This window comes from Silurus aristotelis (assembly GCF_946808225.1).
Source record: "Silurus aristotelis genome assembly, chromosome: 25".
Taxonomy (NCBI): Eukaryota; Metazoa; Chordata; class Actinopteri; order Siluriformes; family Siluridae; genus Silurus; species Silurus aristotelis.
This window is the reverse complement of record NC_139598.1, coordinates 15,563,113-15,583,864: the sequence shown is the minus strand read 5'-3', so window position 1 is coordinate 15,583,864 and position 20,752 is coordinate 15,563,113. Positions and strand designations below refer to the sequence as shown.

The 20,752-nt window shown below is 38.6% G+C and overlaps 1 protein-coding gene and 1 long non-coding RNA gene across 2 annotated transcripts in view; both read right to left on the bottom strand.

The window, feature by feature from the left end:
* ago1 (argonaute RISC component 1) overlaps positions 1 to 20,752 on the bottom strand; it is a 28,265-nt gene that overhangs the window by 4,915 nt on the left and 2,598 nt on the right. The window contains exons 2-15 of the mRNA XM_083529460.1: positions 12,852 to 13,038; positions 12,620 to 12,740; positions 12,359 to 12,540; positions 10,886 to 11,022; positions 9,523 to 9,657; positions 9,073 to 9,160; positions 8,266 to 8,413; positions 8,034 to 8,153; positions 7,157 to 7,279; positions 6,120 to 6,253; positions 5,778 to 5,962; positions 5,366 to 5,525; positions 3,819 to 3,909; positions 1,497 to 1,691 (exon numbers count right to left, since the gene is read on the bottom strand). Coding sequence (XP_083385586.1) covers positions 1,497 to 1,691; positions 3,819 to 3,909; positions 5,366 to 5,525; positions 5,778 to 5,962; positions 6,120 to 6,253; positions 7,157 to 7,279; positions 8,034 to 8,153; positions 8,266 to 8,413; positions 9,073 to 9,160; positions 9,523 to 9,657; positions 10,886 to 11,022; positions 12,359 to 12,540; positions 12,620 to 12,740; positions 12,852 to 13,038 — 2,006 coding nt within the window. The remainder of the gene's footprint in view (positions 1 to 1,496; positions 1,692 to 3,818; positions 3,910 to 5,365; positions 5,526 to 5,777; positions 5,963 to 6,119; positions 6,254 to 7,156; positions 7,280 to 8,033; positions 8,154 to 8,265; positions 8,414 to 9,072; positions 9,161 to 9,522; positions 9,658 to 10,885; positions 11,023 to 12,358; positions 12,541 to 12,619; positions 12,741 to 12,851; positions 13,039 to 20,752) is intronic.
* LOC310720082 lies at positions 13,184 to 19,464 on the bottom strand. The gene is made up of 2 exons (XR_014531654.1): positions 16,939 to 19,464; positions 13,184 to 16,680 (listed from the first exon to the last, which is right to left on the bottom strand). It is a non-coding gene; the product is annotated as an uncharacterized lncRNA (long non-coding RNA).

Here is a 20,752-nt window from a genome sequence, read left to right as displayed (position 1 = left end):
AAAGAAAATATAAGAAAAGGAAAGGAAATTTCCCCCAAAGACTATACTGTGATGGATTGTTATTAACCCCTAACACTGGAAACTTCTTGAAAACAATCGACAATAAAGGTTTTTCCATCTGACTGAATCAGGATCTGATTGAGTTGTTGCTATAGTAACAGATTGCCCAAACCCCCCCCCCTTTTTTTTTTTGTTGGACCAATGGGATACAAGAATTCAACACTGCAGTCTTGGAAAATTGTGCATTATGTAAACTATAACACGAAGCAGCTTTTAGCACAAATTAAGTGCAGGTTTCTGAACCGCTGCCTGAGAAGAGATAGAAATGTGGGAGAAAATGTGAGTATTGTATAAAAAATGTAAAAAAAAAAAAAAAAAAAAAAAGCGTTCGGATAGAGAGAAATTAGTCTCGTCTTTGGATTTTTGATTTTTGCAAAATAATTGCAGTCGTGTTCTGTTATTATTGTAATTGAGGTGAACTTCGACAAGAACGCATTAACACGAGGCTAAAAGCACATAAAAGTCGAACTCGGAGGGACCTATACAATTCGGAGAGCAGATCTCCAGCATCTAACCTACGCATCGTGAGAACCCGTAACGCTGTAACGTATACGACCCGTTATCGAAGCATTACAAAGAAACAGAATCGAATTCTCGAACCAGGACTGATTAATATCGATACTGAAAATGTGCCACATCAAACCCTCCTGAATCAGATACAGCATTTTGGGACCAAGCGGTTTAAGGGAAAGCACTTTCTGTACCTTCATGAGATTATAAACTCCCTGAGCCAGAACGACAGGCTGCAAACAACAGCTGGGTGCTGCTGGGGCTATTTTTAGCAACCCCCTCGCTGTAATAATACACAATCGTGCAGTATGGCGTAAATCAAACTGCATGGAAATCTATTTGGTAACATTTTACACTAGACTGCTCTTTAAATTGAAGTATTTATTACATCCTTATTAGCATGGTTTAATATGCCGGAATGCATCTATATAATTTAATCCTCCAAACGTCTGCTATTACCAGATCTTATTTATAACAACCTATTAAGGCTTAAAGACCCAACAATGACAGCTTGGTGATACTGGGGTTTAAACCCCCAACCTTCTGATCAGTAACCTAGTGGTCAATAAAGTTTAAATGGTGGGTGCCAATATTTATAAACAAAGCACTATAATAAGCCATAGACACATTGAAGAATCATAAACGCGAGTGTATAGATAAAAAAACAAAACAAAAAAAAAACACTACCAGTTACTACACTTTATGATATCGCTAACACGTCCAATAGTTGTCAAATGTGAATAGTGCAGTAAATAAATATATATAAATAAATATATATATATACATATATATATATATATAAATAAATAAATAAGTAAGTAAATAAATAATTAAATAAATGCATGTCCTTTGCTTTTTTATGTTTTTCCTCCTACAGATTTAAAAAAAACAAACAAAAAAAAACACACAGGATTAAGTGTGATGACCTGTGGTAGCTGGCCTTCAGGAACGCCGTCCCTGTAGAAGATGATCCGGGTGGGCTTGAAGCGTGTGGACTTGTAGAACTGGATGAGGAGCTCACGAACCATGTAGGAGAGATCCTCGATGATCTCCTGCCGCGGCCTCTGCACCCGCACAGTGGCACAGTATCGGCTGGGGTGGGCATCCATACTGCCCACGACCTACAGGCAGAGACGGAGAGTGCGAGGCATATGAGGAGGAGTTCTCAAGGAGGTTAACAAAAGCGAGCGAAACTGAGATTGGGCAAAAGAGTAAAGCATTATTAAGTTCGCGGTTGAACCTCTTTCGGGTTTGAGGAGGTTTAATCGATTGATTCGTACACTATGAATACACTGTAATGTACCCCTTATAGATACATTTTGGCATGCTTCTCCATACATTATAATACAAATGCTGCCATCTAGTGGCCAATGCAATCTAGTGAGTCATCATTCCACTTTCCGGCTTGGGGAAATGCGGTCAGTGCTGCTCACCACCACACCCTCCACACACACAGCTCTCCTCTTTCATGTTCATCCTGTGACTCAGCCGTTTGTCACCATCGCCCGCCAACCGCAAGCGCTCCAGAGCCGACAGGATTTGTGAGGTGACGTAGCAACCTGATCCTGCGTGATTCATCGAGCAGCCGTACGCTCTCCCTCTCCCTTCTTACCGCTCCTAATTCCTTCCTCCTCCACCTCGGTTCCGTCCCTCGCCCACTGACGTGCACTTTAAAAGGCACGAGGGCTGAACGGTAGAACAGGGTGGGGAAACTGGGACAGGACGCAGGTTTTGTCCTCTAAGGACAGAACGTTTCACTACTCAGCTACGGCCATGTGGAAAAGAAATGCATCTAGGGTTAGGGATTATCCATCTTTAAAACAAAGAGCAGAGTGCAAGGTTACAAGGTCCCCTAACAGCACGAGAGCAAAATATAATATCTGGCAAATGAACCTTAAATAAAAAAAAAAGAATAGTTTTTTATTACATTTTTTGTATTAAAATAAATGAATAAATATATAAACGACATAAAGAAGACGGGAAATGAAGAAAGGAAAAAGTAAGCAGAAAGAAAGAAAGAAAGAAAGAAAGAAAGTAAAAAGAATTGGAATAGAAAAAAAGGAGAAAAAGAATATACACATTCAATATACGGATGACAAATACATAAGATCTATAAACAAGACTAATAGAAAACGATTACATTCTAATTAGGAAAAGACACAAAAAAAATGAGAAAAAGTCAGGGAAAAGATCGATACATTTATAAAAAATAAATTGTTTAGCAGCTTTTAAGCATTTAAAACAAATTACAAAAGAAAGCAAAGAGAAGGAAGGGGGGAAAAAAAGGAAGAATAATAAAAGATATAATTTAAAAATACAATTTAGAGCAAAAGTGCGATTAAGAAAAAAGAAGAATTAAAAAGAAAAGAAAGAAATATATTAGCAAAAAAAAAAAAAGAGTAAAGTATGAAAGAATTTAGAGGGGAAAAAAATAAATTAGAAAGGAAAGCTTTTGCATTTTTGAACTTGCAATAATAATTCAAACCTGCTTTTCTGAAGCCTGAGTTGACTTAATGTCACGTCTGGACGAAAAAAACTCGTGACACGTGACTAGTTTCGTGACTATCTAGTCACATCTGTTTGATTTTTAGCCATTTATTGTTACAGACTCACATCTTTATCAGTAACGTAAGTGGATGGAGGATGAGATATCATAACGAGAGAGAGAGAGAGAGCGAGAGAGAGAGATAGAGAGAGAGTTGTGTTGCTCATAAATGAGTCGTTCATTCTGAACGAGGCAACTCAATGCGTGATTTGTTCATTTTCTCCTGGATGCACTCGAGCGAACTCTTCGTAAGGTTATGTACAGGAAACAGACGAGTAGTTCATCTCTGAATTGAGTAGTCCTCTGGTTTGAGTCATTCGTTCTTTTGTCATGTGACTCCCACAATAACACAATGCAATAGATCAGGGTTGTTGTTTTTTTTCAGTCCGAACATTGACATTATTGTTACAAAAATGATAGGATTCTTATGGGAGAACTAACGACTACTTATTCTGTTTATCATCATTTCTCCTAAGCCGCAATTTTATTTCTAATTAAAAGAATGAAATAAACTAACTAAAAAATAAATTAATTAATAAATTAATTAATTAATTAAAAAATAAGAAGAGTCAAAAGAAAAAGATTCATTTTGCTGAACAAGATTCAAAGAACCGATTCACTAAAATGATTCCCATGACTAAAAAGCACCTTGTTGATCATCATGTCAAATGTAAATAATCCTGTATACAGAGACATTACTTACTGCAGTAATGGAGGGCTTTTTCCCGTCTCCAGCTGGTGGGTGTGTGACGTCTGCACCCAAAAAGATGACGGGCTGCTGGAACACTGCGGACCTGTAGATTAATCACACACAACCTCTCTCAGGATCTGTCTGTCTTTTATTATCTCTCTATCTGCTTATAGACAGTTTACTCTCTTTCTTATATACCTCTTACACTAGCTCTTCCTTTTGATGAACAAGGGAAATGAGAGAGAGAGAGAGAGCGAGAGAGAGAGAGCGAGAGAGAGAGAGAGAGAGAGCGAGAGAGAGAGAGAGAGAGAGAGAGAGAGAGAGAGAGAGAGAGAAGCTTGGATGGTGTGGAGATTGTGAAGCAGGAAGTGTATAGGATTAGTAAGGATGAAGAGTGGAAAGTCGGTTGGACCAGAGGACATACCGGTAGAAGAGTGGAGATGTTTAGGAGAGATGCAGTGGAGTTTTTACCAAGATTGTTCAACAAGATTCTGAAAGGTGAGATGATACCTGAGGAATGGAGAAGGAGTGTGCTGGTACCGATCTTTAAGAATAAGGGAGATGTGCAGACCTGCAGTAACTACAGGAGACTAAAGTTGATCAGTCATCATGAAGTTATGGGAAAGAGTAGTGGAAGCCAGGCTGAGAGAAGAAGTGAGCAGCAGTATGGTTTCATGCAGAGGAAGAGCACCACAGATGCCTTATTTGCTTTAAGGATGTTGATGGAGAAGTATGGAGAAGGTCAGAGAGAATTGCATTTATGTGTTTGTAAATTTAGAGAAAGCGAACAACAGGGTGCTGTGAGAGGAGTTGTGGTATTGTATGAGGAAGTCTGGAGTGTCAGAAGTATGTGAGGGTGGTGCAGAGCCTGGAGAGGTGAAGGTACATGCTGGAGAGAAGGGGAATGAAAGTCAGTAGGAGTAAGACAGAGTACATGTGTGTGAATGAGAGGGAGGGCAGTGGAGGGGTGCGGTTGCAGGGAGAGGAGGTGGAGAAGGTGGAGGAGTTTAGGTACCTGGGGTCAACAGTGCAAAGTAATGGAGAGTGTGATAGAGAAGTGAAGAAAAGAATGCAGGTGAAGTGGGTGGAAAAGAGTGATAGCAGGAGTGATAACAGGAGTGATTTATGATAGAAGAGTATCTGTGAGAGTGAAAGGGAAAGTTTATAGGACTGTGGGGAGACCTGCGATGTTGTATGGATTAGAGACAGTGGCATTGAGTAAAAGCCAGAAGGTGGAGCTGGAGGTAGCAGAGCTGAAGATGTTGAGGTTTTCAAGGTTTTTAGGAGTGACGACGATGGACAGGATTAAAAACGAGTTCATTAGCGGGACAGCGCATGTAGTAGACGAGGTAAAGCAGGCGAGATTGAGATGGTTTGGACATGTGCAGAGGAGGGACATGGGGTATATCGGTAGGAGAATGATGATCCACCTGTCCTTTTTTTCTCTACATGTCTCTTTCCTAAAAACATCTCTTTGTCTCTCTCTGCACATCTGTACACTTCTCCCTCTGCCCTCCCACACATACGTCTCTCTCTTTCTCTCTATAATCAGTTCTCACCGTTGATGTGGTACCAGGATGTTGTTGATGCCGCCGAGTTTGACGTTGATCTTTAGACACAGGTTGGAGAGCGTTTGCGGTGACGTCTTGACCACGTTCTTCACCTGCACGCACTGAGTGGCCATTCCTAAAAGAGTGTCTCCTACGCGCTTCACCTCCGCTAGACACACACACACACACACACACACACACACACACACACACACACACACACACAGAAAGTGTCACTTTTGAAAGACTTCTATTTGTTTTAATATGAATAACACACATTCCGAGAGACATTCAATCACACTCTTTTACTAGCAAGAGAATCCTAAAGCTTTTTTTTTAGGAAGCTTTTAACCAATCTACAGAATTCAGGTGCATTTCCACTAATCACAGACAAATTCATTAGAAAGGTGATTTTGTGTACCATAAACAGGTGTTTTCCCGGGCAGGATGACGATGATGAGCTGCAGGCCGGAGTAGGTGTTCTTAAGGTGCCTGAACATGGGCTCCACGCTGTCGGCTCCCTGTGCGTACTTACAGAAACACGGCTGACCCTGGATGGGCATCCCGGCGTCCTTCGAGATCTTGCGCAGCTGATCTGTGAAGTTCCTGCAGGAAAAAAGAGAGATAGAGAGAAAGCGAGAAGTTGAACGAGAAGAAAGTTCTGTTATTCTTTAAGAAACAAAAAAAACAAAACGGATGAAACATCAGAATATCTGTGGCAAGCAGAGCACAAATAAGAGTGAAGATTTGGAGCACTACTCACTTGAGCACTTCTTCACGACACTGTTTCTGCGGGGCGAAGCAGGCGATGGCCCACACTTTGATCTCGATGCCGTTGTAGAACTGTTTCCCTCGCATGTCCCACACTCCCTGGTTGGGAGTAGCGATAGCTCGGTTCTGCAGAGAGAAAAGCGACAAAACCTTATACTACACCTGACACTGCACTCGCCAACACGCTTTTAGACCTGGATGCTGTCTGAGGCATGGTTCTCCTTCTGTCTGTCTGTCTGGTCTGTCTGTCTACCGTTTATCAAGCTACGTTTACACACCATCACCTTCAAAATAGAAATCTGGAGAAATCTGGCAAATAGGGTGGGTGCGGAATTAAGATCGTGTGGATTGTTCTCCGTCGATCATCAGCTTTGTCATTTTTCTGGGGTTGAGCTCTCTGAAGGTCTTCCTGCTCTCTCGTGATGTTTAACTTCTCTTGAAGCGCGTGTGCCGCTTTTTCTCTTTGTTCTAACTTGCTGTCTGTTACAAAATCGCAGACGTGGTCAGAATGGCACCAGTTTCCACCATTACTCTCTAAACATTTTGATACCACCTTGTGTCTGTCTGTCTGTCTGTCTGTCTGTCTGTCTGTCTGTCTGTCTGTCTGTCTGTCTGTCTGTCTGAAGACTAAAAGCGATTTAATTATTTGTAATGCTTGTAATAAAAAAAGAATTTATAGACTAATTAAAAATGGCTGCTAATAAACATGAAACCACTATTTTCCTCTCAATAAACAAACATGAATAAAAATGAAATAAAAGCTATATAAAAATATTTAATTACAATAAAAGTTTTAAAAAGTCAACAAATACAGATATCTTTTTTTTTTTCTCTCTCTCGAATTTTTACACTCTAGAACCAGTAGTCTGATTCCTGATTCAGTTTTTAATACAACTACTAAGAAAAAAAACTTAGTTAATTTATAGTAGTTTACATTTTTTGCTTGAATTTAACTTAAACATTGAATCATTTTAAAAAGATTTACCATTTTGTTTTACTATCGTTTATAGAAATGTTTCTATCACATACCCGGCCTCCATACTGTAGAATGGGAGCAGGAAGAACTCGGCCCGTCACTTCCGCCATGTCGTCTCGCACCTTGATCCCAAACTCTTGGATGTAGGGGTCCAGATTAAAATTAGCGTTCTTCATCTGCACAGAGGCGAGGAATCGCTGGTTAATCATCGATTTTGCGAGAACGTATGCTGCCCTGTTTACAAAAACTTTAAAATAATAATAAATAATTACATAAGGTGTATGATATTATCTTCAAAAGACTTGTGTCACTTCTTACCAAATTTCTATACGGATGGTCCTGAGGTTTGATCGCTATGATCGTTTATAATAGCGATACGACAAAATTGTAAAAAATATTTAATTGTAGCAACAAACAAATATGGCCCGAGTCCCACCATCCCACAGATCCTGCTAACTGTAATGTTTTGTTTAAAGTTGTTTAAAAGTTTTGTTTTTTTTAAAGCTAATAAATATAATATAAACAAAAATCGCAAGGTGTTTGTCATATGTGGTGCTGTACTTTAGCATTACTTTCTTTTACTTTATTTTATCAGTTTAATGGTTTATGTCTGTTATTTTTCTGTAAGTTAAACGTAACCCTAACATTTGTGTACATTTTTACACAATCTTTCAAATCAGTGACAGTGTTTTCAGGAGTAGGCGAGAGTGAAATAAAGAGTAAATAAAGAACTTGTACTTTTGATCCCTTTCTTTCTACATTTAATATTCCGAATGTAATCTGGGAACATCTAAATGCATTGACGCTCTACTGAACTTTGTTCTGAGGTTTATACGGGTGTCGCTTTGCATAAAAAATATCTGCCTGACATAAAACTAAAATAAAACTGTGTTATATTCCTACCCCTGAACACTAGAGGGCAGTGCTTACCAATCTGCTGATCTCCTCCTGGCGATCGGGTGCGGAGCGAGCCGTGGCTTTGATCATAGTGGACGTCTGATTATCGGTCAGTTTCTTGATGCAGCGCTGCCCTGCTACGATGTTACACACCTAAAAAAAAAAAATTATAAAAAAAAATTTGTTTTTTTGGGATTTAAAGATTGTAACAAACATACTAATTCAAATCATTAGCCTCTGGGGACGTCGAGCGAGGACGGCTCACCTCCAGGGGCAGGTAGGTGTGTTTCTGCTCCTGGCCCACTTGCAGACAAGGCAGATGAGGGTACTTCAGCTGCAGGTTGTACTTCTGTTTGAAATACTGCGCCACTGTACACTCCACTGTCTGTCCACTCTCCAGCTGCAGAGGAAACCTGCGAGAACATGCGCAGCCTTTACTTCCCGATATCCGAGTTCCATACGATCATCTTCATAGTATTGGAGAAGATTCTGCGGTTGGTTTCAATAACATGGAACGCTATTATAAAACTAGGCTTGGTCAGTTTTTTCATACATGTTGCTGATTCCTGTACTCTAGAAGGTCCTCGAGTCAAAGAACATTTAATAAGAAAAGACAAAGAAAGGTGCTTCTACTTCTGTTCGAAAGTTAGGAACATCAGAGCACAGGATATGTTAGAGCGCCCCTGAAGCACAGAGGGTTAAGAGCCTTGCTTAAAGGAACCCAAGAGTGGCATCTTGGCGATGCCACTTGGGCTTTAACCCAAGACCTTCAGTTTAGTAACCCAGAGCTGTAACCATTAAGCTGCCACCTCTTATATATGCCCTCCCATGAGATCTTTCCTTCCGGGAGAAAACCTGAGGCCCAGGAAGAAACTCATGTTTAAAACTTTGTGGGACTGATGATCACACCCCATATGTGCTTGTTGAACCCCCTTTTGAGTATACAAATGGTGTTAGTGTTTAACTCACTATATTTATTACCACTTCATATATTTTCAATACGTTTAAATATCTGCAAAAGACAAAAAGCTTCCCAAGTGCTACAGAGACACACTCGGGTCCACACACTCACGTCTGGTGACTGGCGGGACGGCGCGTGACGTTACACACTCGATACTTTCTCTTCATCTGACCGCAGTGCGTCACTTCTACCTTCAGTCCTGAAACACACACACACACACACACACACACACACACACACACACACACACACACACACACACACACACACACACACACACAACAAATGTTAATAAAAGCATTGTATTATTCCATAGAGAAAATATAGTGGTGGTGTAAATCCATTAGGAATGTGGATTTAGGATATTACATGCAATTTCACGTTTTTATCAATTTCTTTCGATGAATGTGGTTCAAAAAGATTGGGGATCAAACCGCTTCACAGCTGTATGGCACGGAGATGAAATGGTCGAGGCGACTGAAGCGGCAGTAAGTCTAAAGGCTGTTCGGCGAAGATGAAGTAAACGTTAAATTGTTGCTCGGTGCGTAGGCCGCAGCTCACCTTTGATCTCCTTGGTGAAGCGAACCCTTTGGGAATCGGTTAAGGTCTTGGGCTGCTCGTCAATGTTGCGGATGTCCAGGACCTCACACATGAACTCGATGACCGGTTGCGCTTTGTAGAACGCAGTGGCTGACACTGGAGTTGAGCAGATTTCAAAGACATTTTAAAACTTTTTTTTGTTTGTTTTTTTAATCTGGGGGGGAAAAAAATGACAAAACTCTGTTTCTGAGCAAATTGTTTGTTATAAGATGAACTTACTTTTTAAATCAGAAGGAAACAAACCAAAAAATAACAAGAGTCATTGTTGATTTGCCAATAACAGCTTTTTCCCTCCCATCACTTTTCCCCCACAACACAAAATACATACAAATGCTTTTCATGTTACAACATTTTTTTATTATTATGGTTCGGTTCAAGTTCGGTAGAGTTAGCAGAAAGAAATGCAAAATATAAAATATATCTTTTTTTTATATTATATAAATTATTTTATTTACATTATCATTATTTTACAATATATATTATATTCTATATATAATAAATCAAATTAATGCAATTTACTTTTTTCTTAAATTAAAAAACCAGCTCAAATTAAGTTGATAAAAAATAATAAAAATTTCAATAAATAGAAAAATGTAATGAAATAACTTACATTTGTTAGACCCCATTTGGGTAATACAGATGTGTATATAAATGTGTGTGTTGTTTAAATTTAATATTTAATATTTTAAAGATACATTCGACTTAAACGTTCTACTTATTTCAGCATAACAAATGTCTGCGTTTAAGAACACACAAGTTATTTATTGTTTCATTTATTTATTTATAAAGGAATTCATTCCACCGATCATTCGTTTATTCCCTCGATATGTGGACTTGTCAAGACTTTCTTCTTTTAAGAGAAATTCTTAAAGCTGTACATAAAAAAAGGATTCATAACTCTAGACTATCGTAAAGATGTTGACGACAAAATCGGAGTTTTCACGCATGCAAATAGTGTTTCTGGTATGGATCGAGTAGCCATACAAACTAAACAAACTTTCGTCCCACCACTTAATATGTTCGTGAAGGACCTCAGTTTTTGTTCCACATGTAAAACAAGGATTGCGTTCGGTACACATACTGAAAGCTCTGTACCGAAACGGTTCGGTACGAATACGTGTATCGTTACACCCCTGTCCAAGTAAAATGCATAATTAGGTACCCTTGGCCTATAGATGTAAACTTTCTCAACTCCTGACCACCAAATAAACAAATCATTTACAGTATACAGTAAAAAATTCTGAAATTCACACGGCGCAAAACCAGTTTTAAACACATTAAATCACACAAACCATATAAAGCACATGACCGCAAAGTTGCTTACCGTCAATGTTGAGCATCATCTTCCACATAGCCGGCCGTACAGACTGATGAAACCCGAACCAGACCTCTCGTCCTCCTCCCAGGGGATGGTAGTAGCCTTCAGGTGGGGAGAAGAAGGAGCGACCCACTGGAGTGTATCTGTGATGGTGTCAGAGTGTATAAACGAGTTGTGGATTAAAATGAGAGAATACTACACAAGACACAAAAAAAAGTTTCTTGTTTTAGCTAAAAGGATAGTTGGCTGTCAAATGAGTCATAAAATAGGACAGTGTATCATGTTAGACAACATCCATAGAAGTGAGTGGACACGGACTCTAAATGAGTAATCAAACGCAGGGCTTTCTGCATTCTGAACCTGTTTCTGGACAATTGAGAATTGCAAGAATATACAATAGGGGTGTAACGATACACACATTCGTACCGAAACATTTCGGTACTGGTCTTTCGATACGGTGCAAATGTGTACCAAATGAAATCCTTGTTTTGAAATCCCTATGTGTGGCGCATAGTTAAAATCCGAGTTCCCTCGTAAAACCGAAGTGGTGGAACACAAATTTTAGTCTTTGCCTCGCACTTTGAGCGCAGTGTCTATGTGGCTACTTGATCCGTACCAGAAACAAGATTTGTACTGCTAGAGATATTGATTCTTTTGCGTTTCATGTACAGCTGGATTCATTTTTTAATAATTAAATGGAATTAAATTAAATAAAATACTTAATTATTAATAAGTTATAAAATAAATGTAATAAGTTATTCAATGGATGAATAAAAATATTGTTTCTTAAATGTTGACATTTGTTAAAGTATGCCAAAATAAGTAGAACAGTTAAGTAGTACATACTTAAAAAATTAAATACTTAAATAAAATAAAATAAAAAACACTTTTTGAAACACACCTGTCTAAGAAATGTAAACTATTTTATTTTATTTAATCAATTTAATTTGCACTTTTTTAATCAATCACTCAAATCAATCAATATAACAGAAAAGTGTATTACATAAATTTTTATTTCGTTTTATTATTTATTTAAAACAAGCAGGCATTTTATATAAATTTGTAAAAAAAAAAAAAAAAAAAAAAAAAAAAGTAAACTGTTGATGTTCACAAATGTTAATAAAAAACCTTCCCCCTAACTGTACCGAAAATTGAACCGAACCCAGATAAAAAAAAAGTCGGAAGTATGTGAATTTTGTGTACAGTTACAGCCCTAATACACAAAAATAACACCACACATCAATACGTTTAATATTCTATCATGGTTCTCAAAAGTCATTTCTATATACACATCATAATGTCACAATATCTTGTTTTGCTGAATATTTACTTTTGCATTTATACAAAACATATGATCCATTATCTCAAATGAAGTCTATTGTGTGCATAATTCATCCAAGTACCAATTATTTACAATTATATTGTCCATCTCTTGAGAAATCTACACACAGCAACGTCCATCATTCATATCTCATGTACCTCATAGAAGCCAGGTGTCTCATGGCCACATCCAGAGCCTGGACTGAATCCAGAGGAACCTGGAGCCTCCCGCTCACCAGCGTCTCCTGCAGAAGCCGCCATGACACCTTCGCCAGCCAGCGGATGGACACCTTGAAGATCCGGTCTTTCCCTTCACCTGGAATGGTCACCTCAAAGTCCACCTGAAATACACCGGATAACAGCGTCAGAGAGTTTTGCAACACAATGAGGTGGGCAGAAAAAACTCAGACTTTTCCTGACCTTCTCGCTTCCTATAGGAAGGGCCAAAACTGTGTAGATGTTCTTCTTGCCATCGTACACCGGCTTGCGGTCCCCGAAGAGCTGCGGTTTAAAATGCTGTACCATGTACTCCACGACTTCCCTGAGCACGAGGGTGTGAGGTGTTTTAGTAGCTGCCATGGTGCACTGGACAGGAATTCATTCATCGATAGGATACAACAAAGTACATTTTGTAAAATGACTGGGACAGTACCTGTTGACTCGACGAGGACACTTGTCGGGTTTGATGTCCACCTCGTAGTGGTAGACGTCCATCTTGGGAATCTCCACCTCAAAGTAGTTGGCCAGCAGCTTGATGGGCTTCCCAACGGTACCCATGCCCGGCCTCCGGGGAGCCTGGAAGACCTGCTGCAGGGGCGGGGGGTACAGCCCCATGGGCACTAAACGACAGAGTTGAAATAAAAGAAAATGTTTATCACATCACTCACAACTGGGCACAAGATAGAATACAAATTTCTCCGATACCGCAGTACAAATCGCTGTGGAAAGACTGCTTCTCTTTTCAGGAGCATTCGGTACAAACACTTTCTTTCTTTTTTTACACTAGAGGTAGTAACATGCACAGCAGGAAGCGAACTGCCTCAAAGTTGTTTGATCGGTTATCGAAAAAGTACGATGCAACCTATCTATGGGTATAAAATCCTATATCGCTCGATCTCTAGTCTGAAACGCAGGTTGCAATTGTTTCCTGTGTGCTGCACCTGATGTAATCACACTCCCATCTCAAACTCCCGTCTCTCACCACGTACAGTTATGTCAGTGTGATAAACACTGAAGCGTAACACCATATCCATATTAAAACAAAAAACCAAAATAAATACATATATGATACATTTCCTGCCCAACTAATACAACATATTGTTTTTGCAGTGCTTCCATTCGCTTTCACAACAAAATGAATGTAATAGAATGTCACCGTGTTTGTATTTAACGTTCTCCTGTGAAGCCTGTAACGGGATATGTCTCGGGCCTAATGACAACGCATCAGCAGATGTTAGCATCACTGTGAGAGTGATCGGGTTTGAGAGGAGACGGTGTCTACAGGGATGAGATCACATACATCAACGAGAGAGAGCGAGAGAGAGTGTGATGGAGATTTGGTGTTGGAGTAACGGTAAGGATGAGATCATCATTACAGCATACAGAAGAGAGTAGCTAGAAAGAGAGGTAGATAAAGAACAAGGAGAGAAAGAGTGAGCAAGAGCGAGAGAGAGAGCGAGAGAGAGAGAGAGAGAGAGAGAGAGAGAGAGAGAGAGAGAGAGAGAGAGAGAGAGAGAGAAGGGAGGGGATGATGTCAGTAAAAAGAGATCAGGAGAGACGGGATTAAACATGCGACATGTGTAGATGTGTGTAGACAAGGGGACAAAAGACAAAAAAAGGGAAACAAAGACAAAGACACGAGGGACGGATGGGGGAAGGAAAGAGACTTTAGAAAAGGAAGGCATATCCCCCGCCAAAAAAAGGTTGTGTTTGAAATAATCCAGCTTCTCCCGAGACAAAAAACAAAAAGGTTTGAGTTGTTTGACCTGGCCTACAAGTCAAGCCAATCAGTTAAACATAAACAAACAAAAAAACTATTTAATCACCATTTTCAATGTCCTAACCATCCCTAGGATCCAAGCCAAAAATATTCCCTTGTGTGTCTGCTTAGCTTGACTGGGTGCTCAAATTGCGCTCATTTTATGAATCCGCAAACTTTTTATTGGGATACTTTTTGGATCATGAAGTATTAAGAACTTGAATAAAAAAATATATATACAATTTAGGGTACAAACATGATGTTTTAGTACCTCGGGGCTGAGCAACCTAATCGTTTGTCCAGGTGGATTAACAAGCTTGGGAAAAGTTTTAGGGTTTGGTCTCACAAGTAGAAGCAATGCTACAGTTATATTACCACAGAATCAATTGACAAATGGTGTTAGTATGATAACTAACACTCAGTGGTCTAATGTTTTGAAACATGGCCAAGAAGTCAAGCCAATAGTTGTAAATAAATAATTTAAAAAATAATATTTCAAGTACTATGTTGCCATCTTGATTTTCTTCATTTCCTCATGAAAAGTTCCTTATTTTTCTTTACATTTCTCTCAAATGAAATCAAACTAGCAACATTTTAAAACTATGGATTTGAATAAGCTTCAAGCTTAGTATTCTTGTATTTCTAGCATGAGCCATTAAGTAATAAATGTAAAAGCTCCAACTTCCCGAAACTTCAATAAATAACATATTTACAATAGTAAAATCTTCCGTTATGATGAAATTATCCAATTTTTATTCCATCATCACTCGCTTCTATTTAACATATAAGTTAAAAATATAAAGAATTTCACAAACACTTCCCATAATTCACTATTGCACTTCAACAAATTTACTACCAAAAACAATGCTAAAAATTCCACAATGAGAAGATATCAACGTTCATTCGTTTTTAGCTTCCCACCAAAGTAGAGAACAAATCAAACAATAGAACAATAACATTTAGCCCTGGGTTTTATTTGATCTTTTACAGTACAGTGTAACCTTAGTAACCTCTTAAATTCTCTCTGCCCTGATTGGCCAGATTCTCCTGTCTTTGTGTAGGAATTCTTATTCCTAAAATATAATTCAATTCAAGTTTATTTCTACAGCACTTTTCACAATGGACATTGTCTCAAAGCAACTATACAGAATGTAAATGGCATTATAGTGTATAGAATTGTATAATGTCATTTCCCTAACTAATTATTTTGTTTCATCCTGATTTACAAAAAGAATAAATCCTTTCACGTCCTCACCACTTAAAAGTAAAGGCTATTGGTTGATTTGGGAAACACTTCATATTAAAGTATTAGGAAATCTTATTTTATGTTGGCTTGCCTTCAAAAAGATGTCAAAAATTGTACAAAAATTTGCCATTTGCAATACACGTTGTATGTTACTGGGTCTGGTGTGTTGGGCTGAACCGGCTGGTAAAGTGCATTCAGTTATTGCTATCATTCGGTTTTGGGCTTCTGTGTTTGAATGTTGACTTTCTTACTTGCAGGTATGTCGTTTGGACAACTCTACAATAATAACTTTCCCAAATACAGGTAATCTGCAATAGACATTATAAATCGGGTTGCATCGGGCATCACTGTTTGTCTTTACCAGATTTTATCCCAGTTTCCTCTCACTTTAACATTCTGACATTAAAGAACATCCCAAAATTTCAAATATTTGCCATTTACAACAAGTATAGTGTGCTACTATATATAATTTCCTCGTATTTCGCAATTACCAGAAACAAAGTTCAAGCTACAAAACACAACATGTTATGGTGAATCCCATGTTTTCAGTGTTTAGCTGTAATCAGTGTTTGGCATGATTCAGTGTTGGGCTTCAACCTTACCAGCTTTGCCCCAACTTTAGTCTTGCTTGCACATACTGACATTGAAAAACACTTTCAATAATTTGACATTTATAATACACCTTGTGTGTTACTGGGTTAAATATTAGGCTGGGTTTGGCATGTTGGGTTGAACTGGCTTTCAGGCTAGACTCAGTGAATGGATCTTTTGCTCCAAGTTTTTTCTTACTTGCAGGCATGACATCCAGACAAGTCTACACTAAGAAGTTCCCAGAAACACAGATCAAGCTACACTACACACAACTTGAGGTAAATCCTATGTTTAGGGGTTAGTGTTTGGTATCATTTAGTGTTTTGCTTAAAATTTCCCAGCGTTTGCCCCCAATTTTTTTTTTCTTGGCCATATAATGTTCTGACAAGTTTTCAAGTTTGCTCAGGGGCACAGGAGTTGCAGCTTGGTGTGGCTGTGATTTGAAAGTTCTGATGCCTCAACCACTAAGGGTTGGGCTGTGTTCTGTGTGTTTGGCTGCACTGGATATGGGGCTTCAGTGTTTGGATTTTTACTTGCTTGCATATTTGATAATTGGACACAAATTCTTAAGAACACACCTTATATGTTGGGCTACTTTCTGTGTTGATATTTATACATTGATTGGGTGCAGCATGTGTTTGATTGGATGCAGTGTTGGAATGTATTCTACATTCAAGTTTAAAATTAAGTTTGGTTAAAAACGTACCTTACGCTTGCGTGTAGGTTGTTCAGAAAAGTTCAAGAACAGTAAAGAACAAAAAAATAAGTTATGGGTAACTTACATTACACATTACTTTGTAGGGCTGGATTTCATTGTTGTGATTTAAACTGCACTTATGTTGTTCTGACAAGTTTAAGAACCCCCTCGCCAAAAACACTACTGACATGGTGGTTTTAAAAGGTTTTAAAACTCGCTCTGTTTACAAGAAAGTACCTTATTTCTCTACATTTACAAACTATCAACCAGAAAACACTATTGCACAGCAATAGCATTCCTGCCACTTCTGGAATGTGTCCTGGAAATCTTCTTTTAAAAGCATGACGAGCATCTTCTGCGATCCGCACTGGATCTCCGCAATGGTGTCAAAAGTGACCATTGAGCCGGATCTTCATCTTCGGGAAGAGGGCGAAGTATGCAGGAGCATAATCTGGACCGTAGACTGGGTGCGGAATAGCACGAGTTGCAAAACACTGACTTGAAGGTCGGTGCTCCCTGCGACTGTGCGTGCAGCCGTGTGCTGCCATCTGGCTTGTTTTGGTGTGTTTCAAAACTAGTCTCGAAATGTTTGATACTGCCTCGTATCTACAACACACATTTTTACCCAAGATGATCTCACATGGAGTGTGTTTTCAAAATCTGTTGCCACAAGACAAAAGTGTTGACAAAACTATTTCTTTATGAAAGAGTGTTTTCTCTCTCTAGCTGAACCTGCCTCAATGAGGTCAGATATCTGTTTTCACTACGATGTATCCATCTGTGAACTCGGTCTATCCGTGAATCAGGGATGTGAAACACAAGCTGAGCGCTGACTCCTGCTGTATTGAGTGTGTTTTGGGTAGGGAGAGAGCGAGGGAGTCAGCAAGCGAGAGAGAAAAGACGTTTTGAGAAAGTACGACAGCGAGACTGACGCCCCCACATCACCGACACGGCGCGCGAAAACGCAACTCCCCCCCCCTACACGCACACCACATTCCCAGCCTCACCATGGCGACTCCACAGCAACACACATTGTCATGGAGATGAGGCGACCCGCGGGTGTGCGGGGGGTTCGGAGCGCTCGTTTGCGCCATCATATTGGGACGAGGCCATCAATCTTTCCCCGCACGTCCACTCTATGAAGGGATGCGAGGGGAAAAATTTTGATTGAAAGAAATTAAAATGCTATGTGCTTGGGTCAGTTGCAAACAGGTAGCTTATGTGTGTGTACGTGTGTGTGAGTCTGTCTGTGAGGGCCAAGAATTTATAAAAAAATAAAAAACTTGCTTTTCGTCACACACGTACATAACACACCCTCAAAACTCTGGCCAGAATGAAGGCAGATGGTTGGAGTGGGAGCCAGAGCAACAAGAGTGAAGACAATAGCCCGTCCCTTATACCCCACCCAACCCCTCCTTGAGGAGCCAAAACAGGGTAGAAGTGGAGGGCAGTAGCAGAAACTCGAGCACTCATTGGTCCGCTGTTTTGAGTCCAGATGTCTTGCTGATGGGTGTTGCCCCTCACCTCCCATTTAAACTTCAGAAAAGAAACTTCAGGAACAAATGTGGTGAGATCGGACAGGTGGTCCGTGCATGGACGCCGTGTTACGCTCTCAAACTCCGACATAAAGGCTTCAGCTGCCTCAGCGAACTCGAAAGCTTTGCTGCTTTTGCATCTGTTAACCCAAAATGGAGCAATGTTTTTTTCCTTTTCATTAGCGCTCATAAAATCTCAACTTCAATATAACCTGGAACGATTGCGCGCTTTTTTTCAAAGTTTGTGGTGTAAATCAACACACGAGCATCATTCGATGATGTCAGACTAATAAAAACGAAACCTAAACACGTTAAACCCATGTTTATCAAACATTTACATTTTGCCAGATGCCTTTATCCAACATTTGAGAAGAATCCATTTCAAGGCCTGAATTGAACAGCAGAAAGACCACTTAATGGCTTTGCTGTTTCTGATAACACTGATCATTAATAATCAGATCTTTTTGCATGGGTTTGCTCATTTCTAGTTCATTCTAATGTCACTGCATATGTTGTCTATAATGCTGCACTGGTTTGGATTTTATTTAGTACTTATATATTGCTAAGTGTAAACAGATACAGCATTCTAATTACGCCAATGTTCCCTTGTGATATAATTCACAGATCGACACTGATATTTTTTGAGTTTCAGCTTACTGAAAGATATCAGAGGTGATCAATTTTTTCCAAAAATTGTACATGACATTGTAAATTCACCAGTCACGATAGTCAGTAATCGACTGAAAGTTGCTATTACACCTACCACCTGTTAGTCTCACACATTCTCCTCATTTTCTACAGCACACTTTATGAGATTAACATGGAAAAGTTTAGAAATTTTTGTAGTTTTCAATCGTTCAACTTTTCATTTTAGCTCCGCCCACAGGCTCTTAGAAGCCATTTGATTGGTCTCTGCGCATTAATCCGCCATAATGGTGGGGCTGTATTCTAATAGTTATTTCAATGAATAATCAAATAATCGGATAAGAAGTAATTTTTTACTTCATAAAAAAAAAGCAATTATGAATATAGAAGAGAAAATAAGCCTTAAAATTAACAAGAAATTTGTTTCCTTTTTGGAAAAATTAACATTTTATTGCTGAAATTTAATACAAGAAAACCTTAAAAAACTAAACCCATTTAGTGCATTTAATTGCAATATTACATCAAATAAAAAAACAAATAAAAATATTTAAATAATTCAGGTTACAATACAAACTTTGTAAACTTTAGCCTGAATACTATGGAAGCCTGTTTCCGGCACAAAAAAAGTTTTTTTCTCAAAATTCCAATTCGCAAGTTGGACTTTATTCTTTGTAATACCAGCATTTCTGGTGCATCCACCCTTAACCATGTTGCCGGCCTGAAGTTTAAAACAGTTACTGTATGAGCGAGGCTCCTCTGCTTCATCTGCTTTATTCCGCTTTCTCCAGAGCAGATTGTTAGACAAAGTTCTCTCCAGGGATTCTATTGATTGTAACTTATTTCATAAATTAAATGTGTAAAGCTTTCTGGCACTACAAAGGGTTCCTCCTTTTTTTCATTCTGCATTGTCTTCTGTGTTACCTGTCCAGAGCGCTGTGTGTGTGTGTGTGTGTGTGTGTGTGTGTGTGTGTGTATATATATATATATATATATATATATATATATATATATATATATATATATATATATATATATATATATATATATATATATATATATATTATATATATATATATGTATATACATACACACACACACACATACATATACACACACATTTTTTATATTCTATTAAAATTCTATTATATTAAAATTCTATTATATTATATTAAAATACACACCAACAAAGTTCATTCTTTATTATTATTATGTCATAAACTATGAAAACAAAAAAGTGTTATACAAGCCAAAATACATTTTATATTTTAGACTGTCAAAGTAACTACATTTAGTTTTGATGGCAGCTTAGCAAACTCATTGCATTTTCTCATCAGATTTAGAAGGTAGTCACTGGAATGGTTTTCAATTTACATGCGTGTCTTTTCAAGAGCTCATTTGTGACATTTCTTGCCTTATTAATATGCTTTGGCCTATCAGTTGTCTTGTGTAGATGAAAGGGTGACCACAGAATCAGAAGCCCTATTAGTGCTCCTACGACTATTGTACAAATCCATATTATTGCAGGAATCAATCAGTTAAGTAAAGACAGTCGATCGTTACTTTAAGAAATGAAGTTCAGTCAAACCTCAAAATCTCAAGTAATTGACATATATTCTTAGTCTCCAAATCCATTAATTGCAATGAGGAAACAGGCTCTCAAGAAGACCGTCCCAGGAAAAGACGACCAAGAGCTACCTCACAGAAACCGCTGAACTGCATAAAGATTTCTGAGTTTAAGTCCCAGATATATTTTAACATCTACTGTTCAGAGGAGACTGAGCAAGCCAGGCCTTCATGGTCAAATTGTGCTTAACAAACCATTACTTTCTTACTAAGAACAACAGAAAGAAAAGACTTGCTT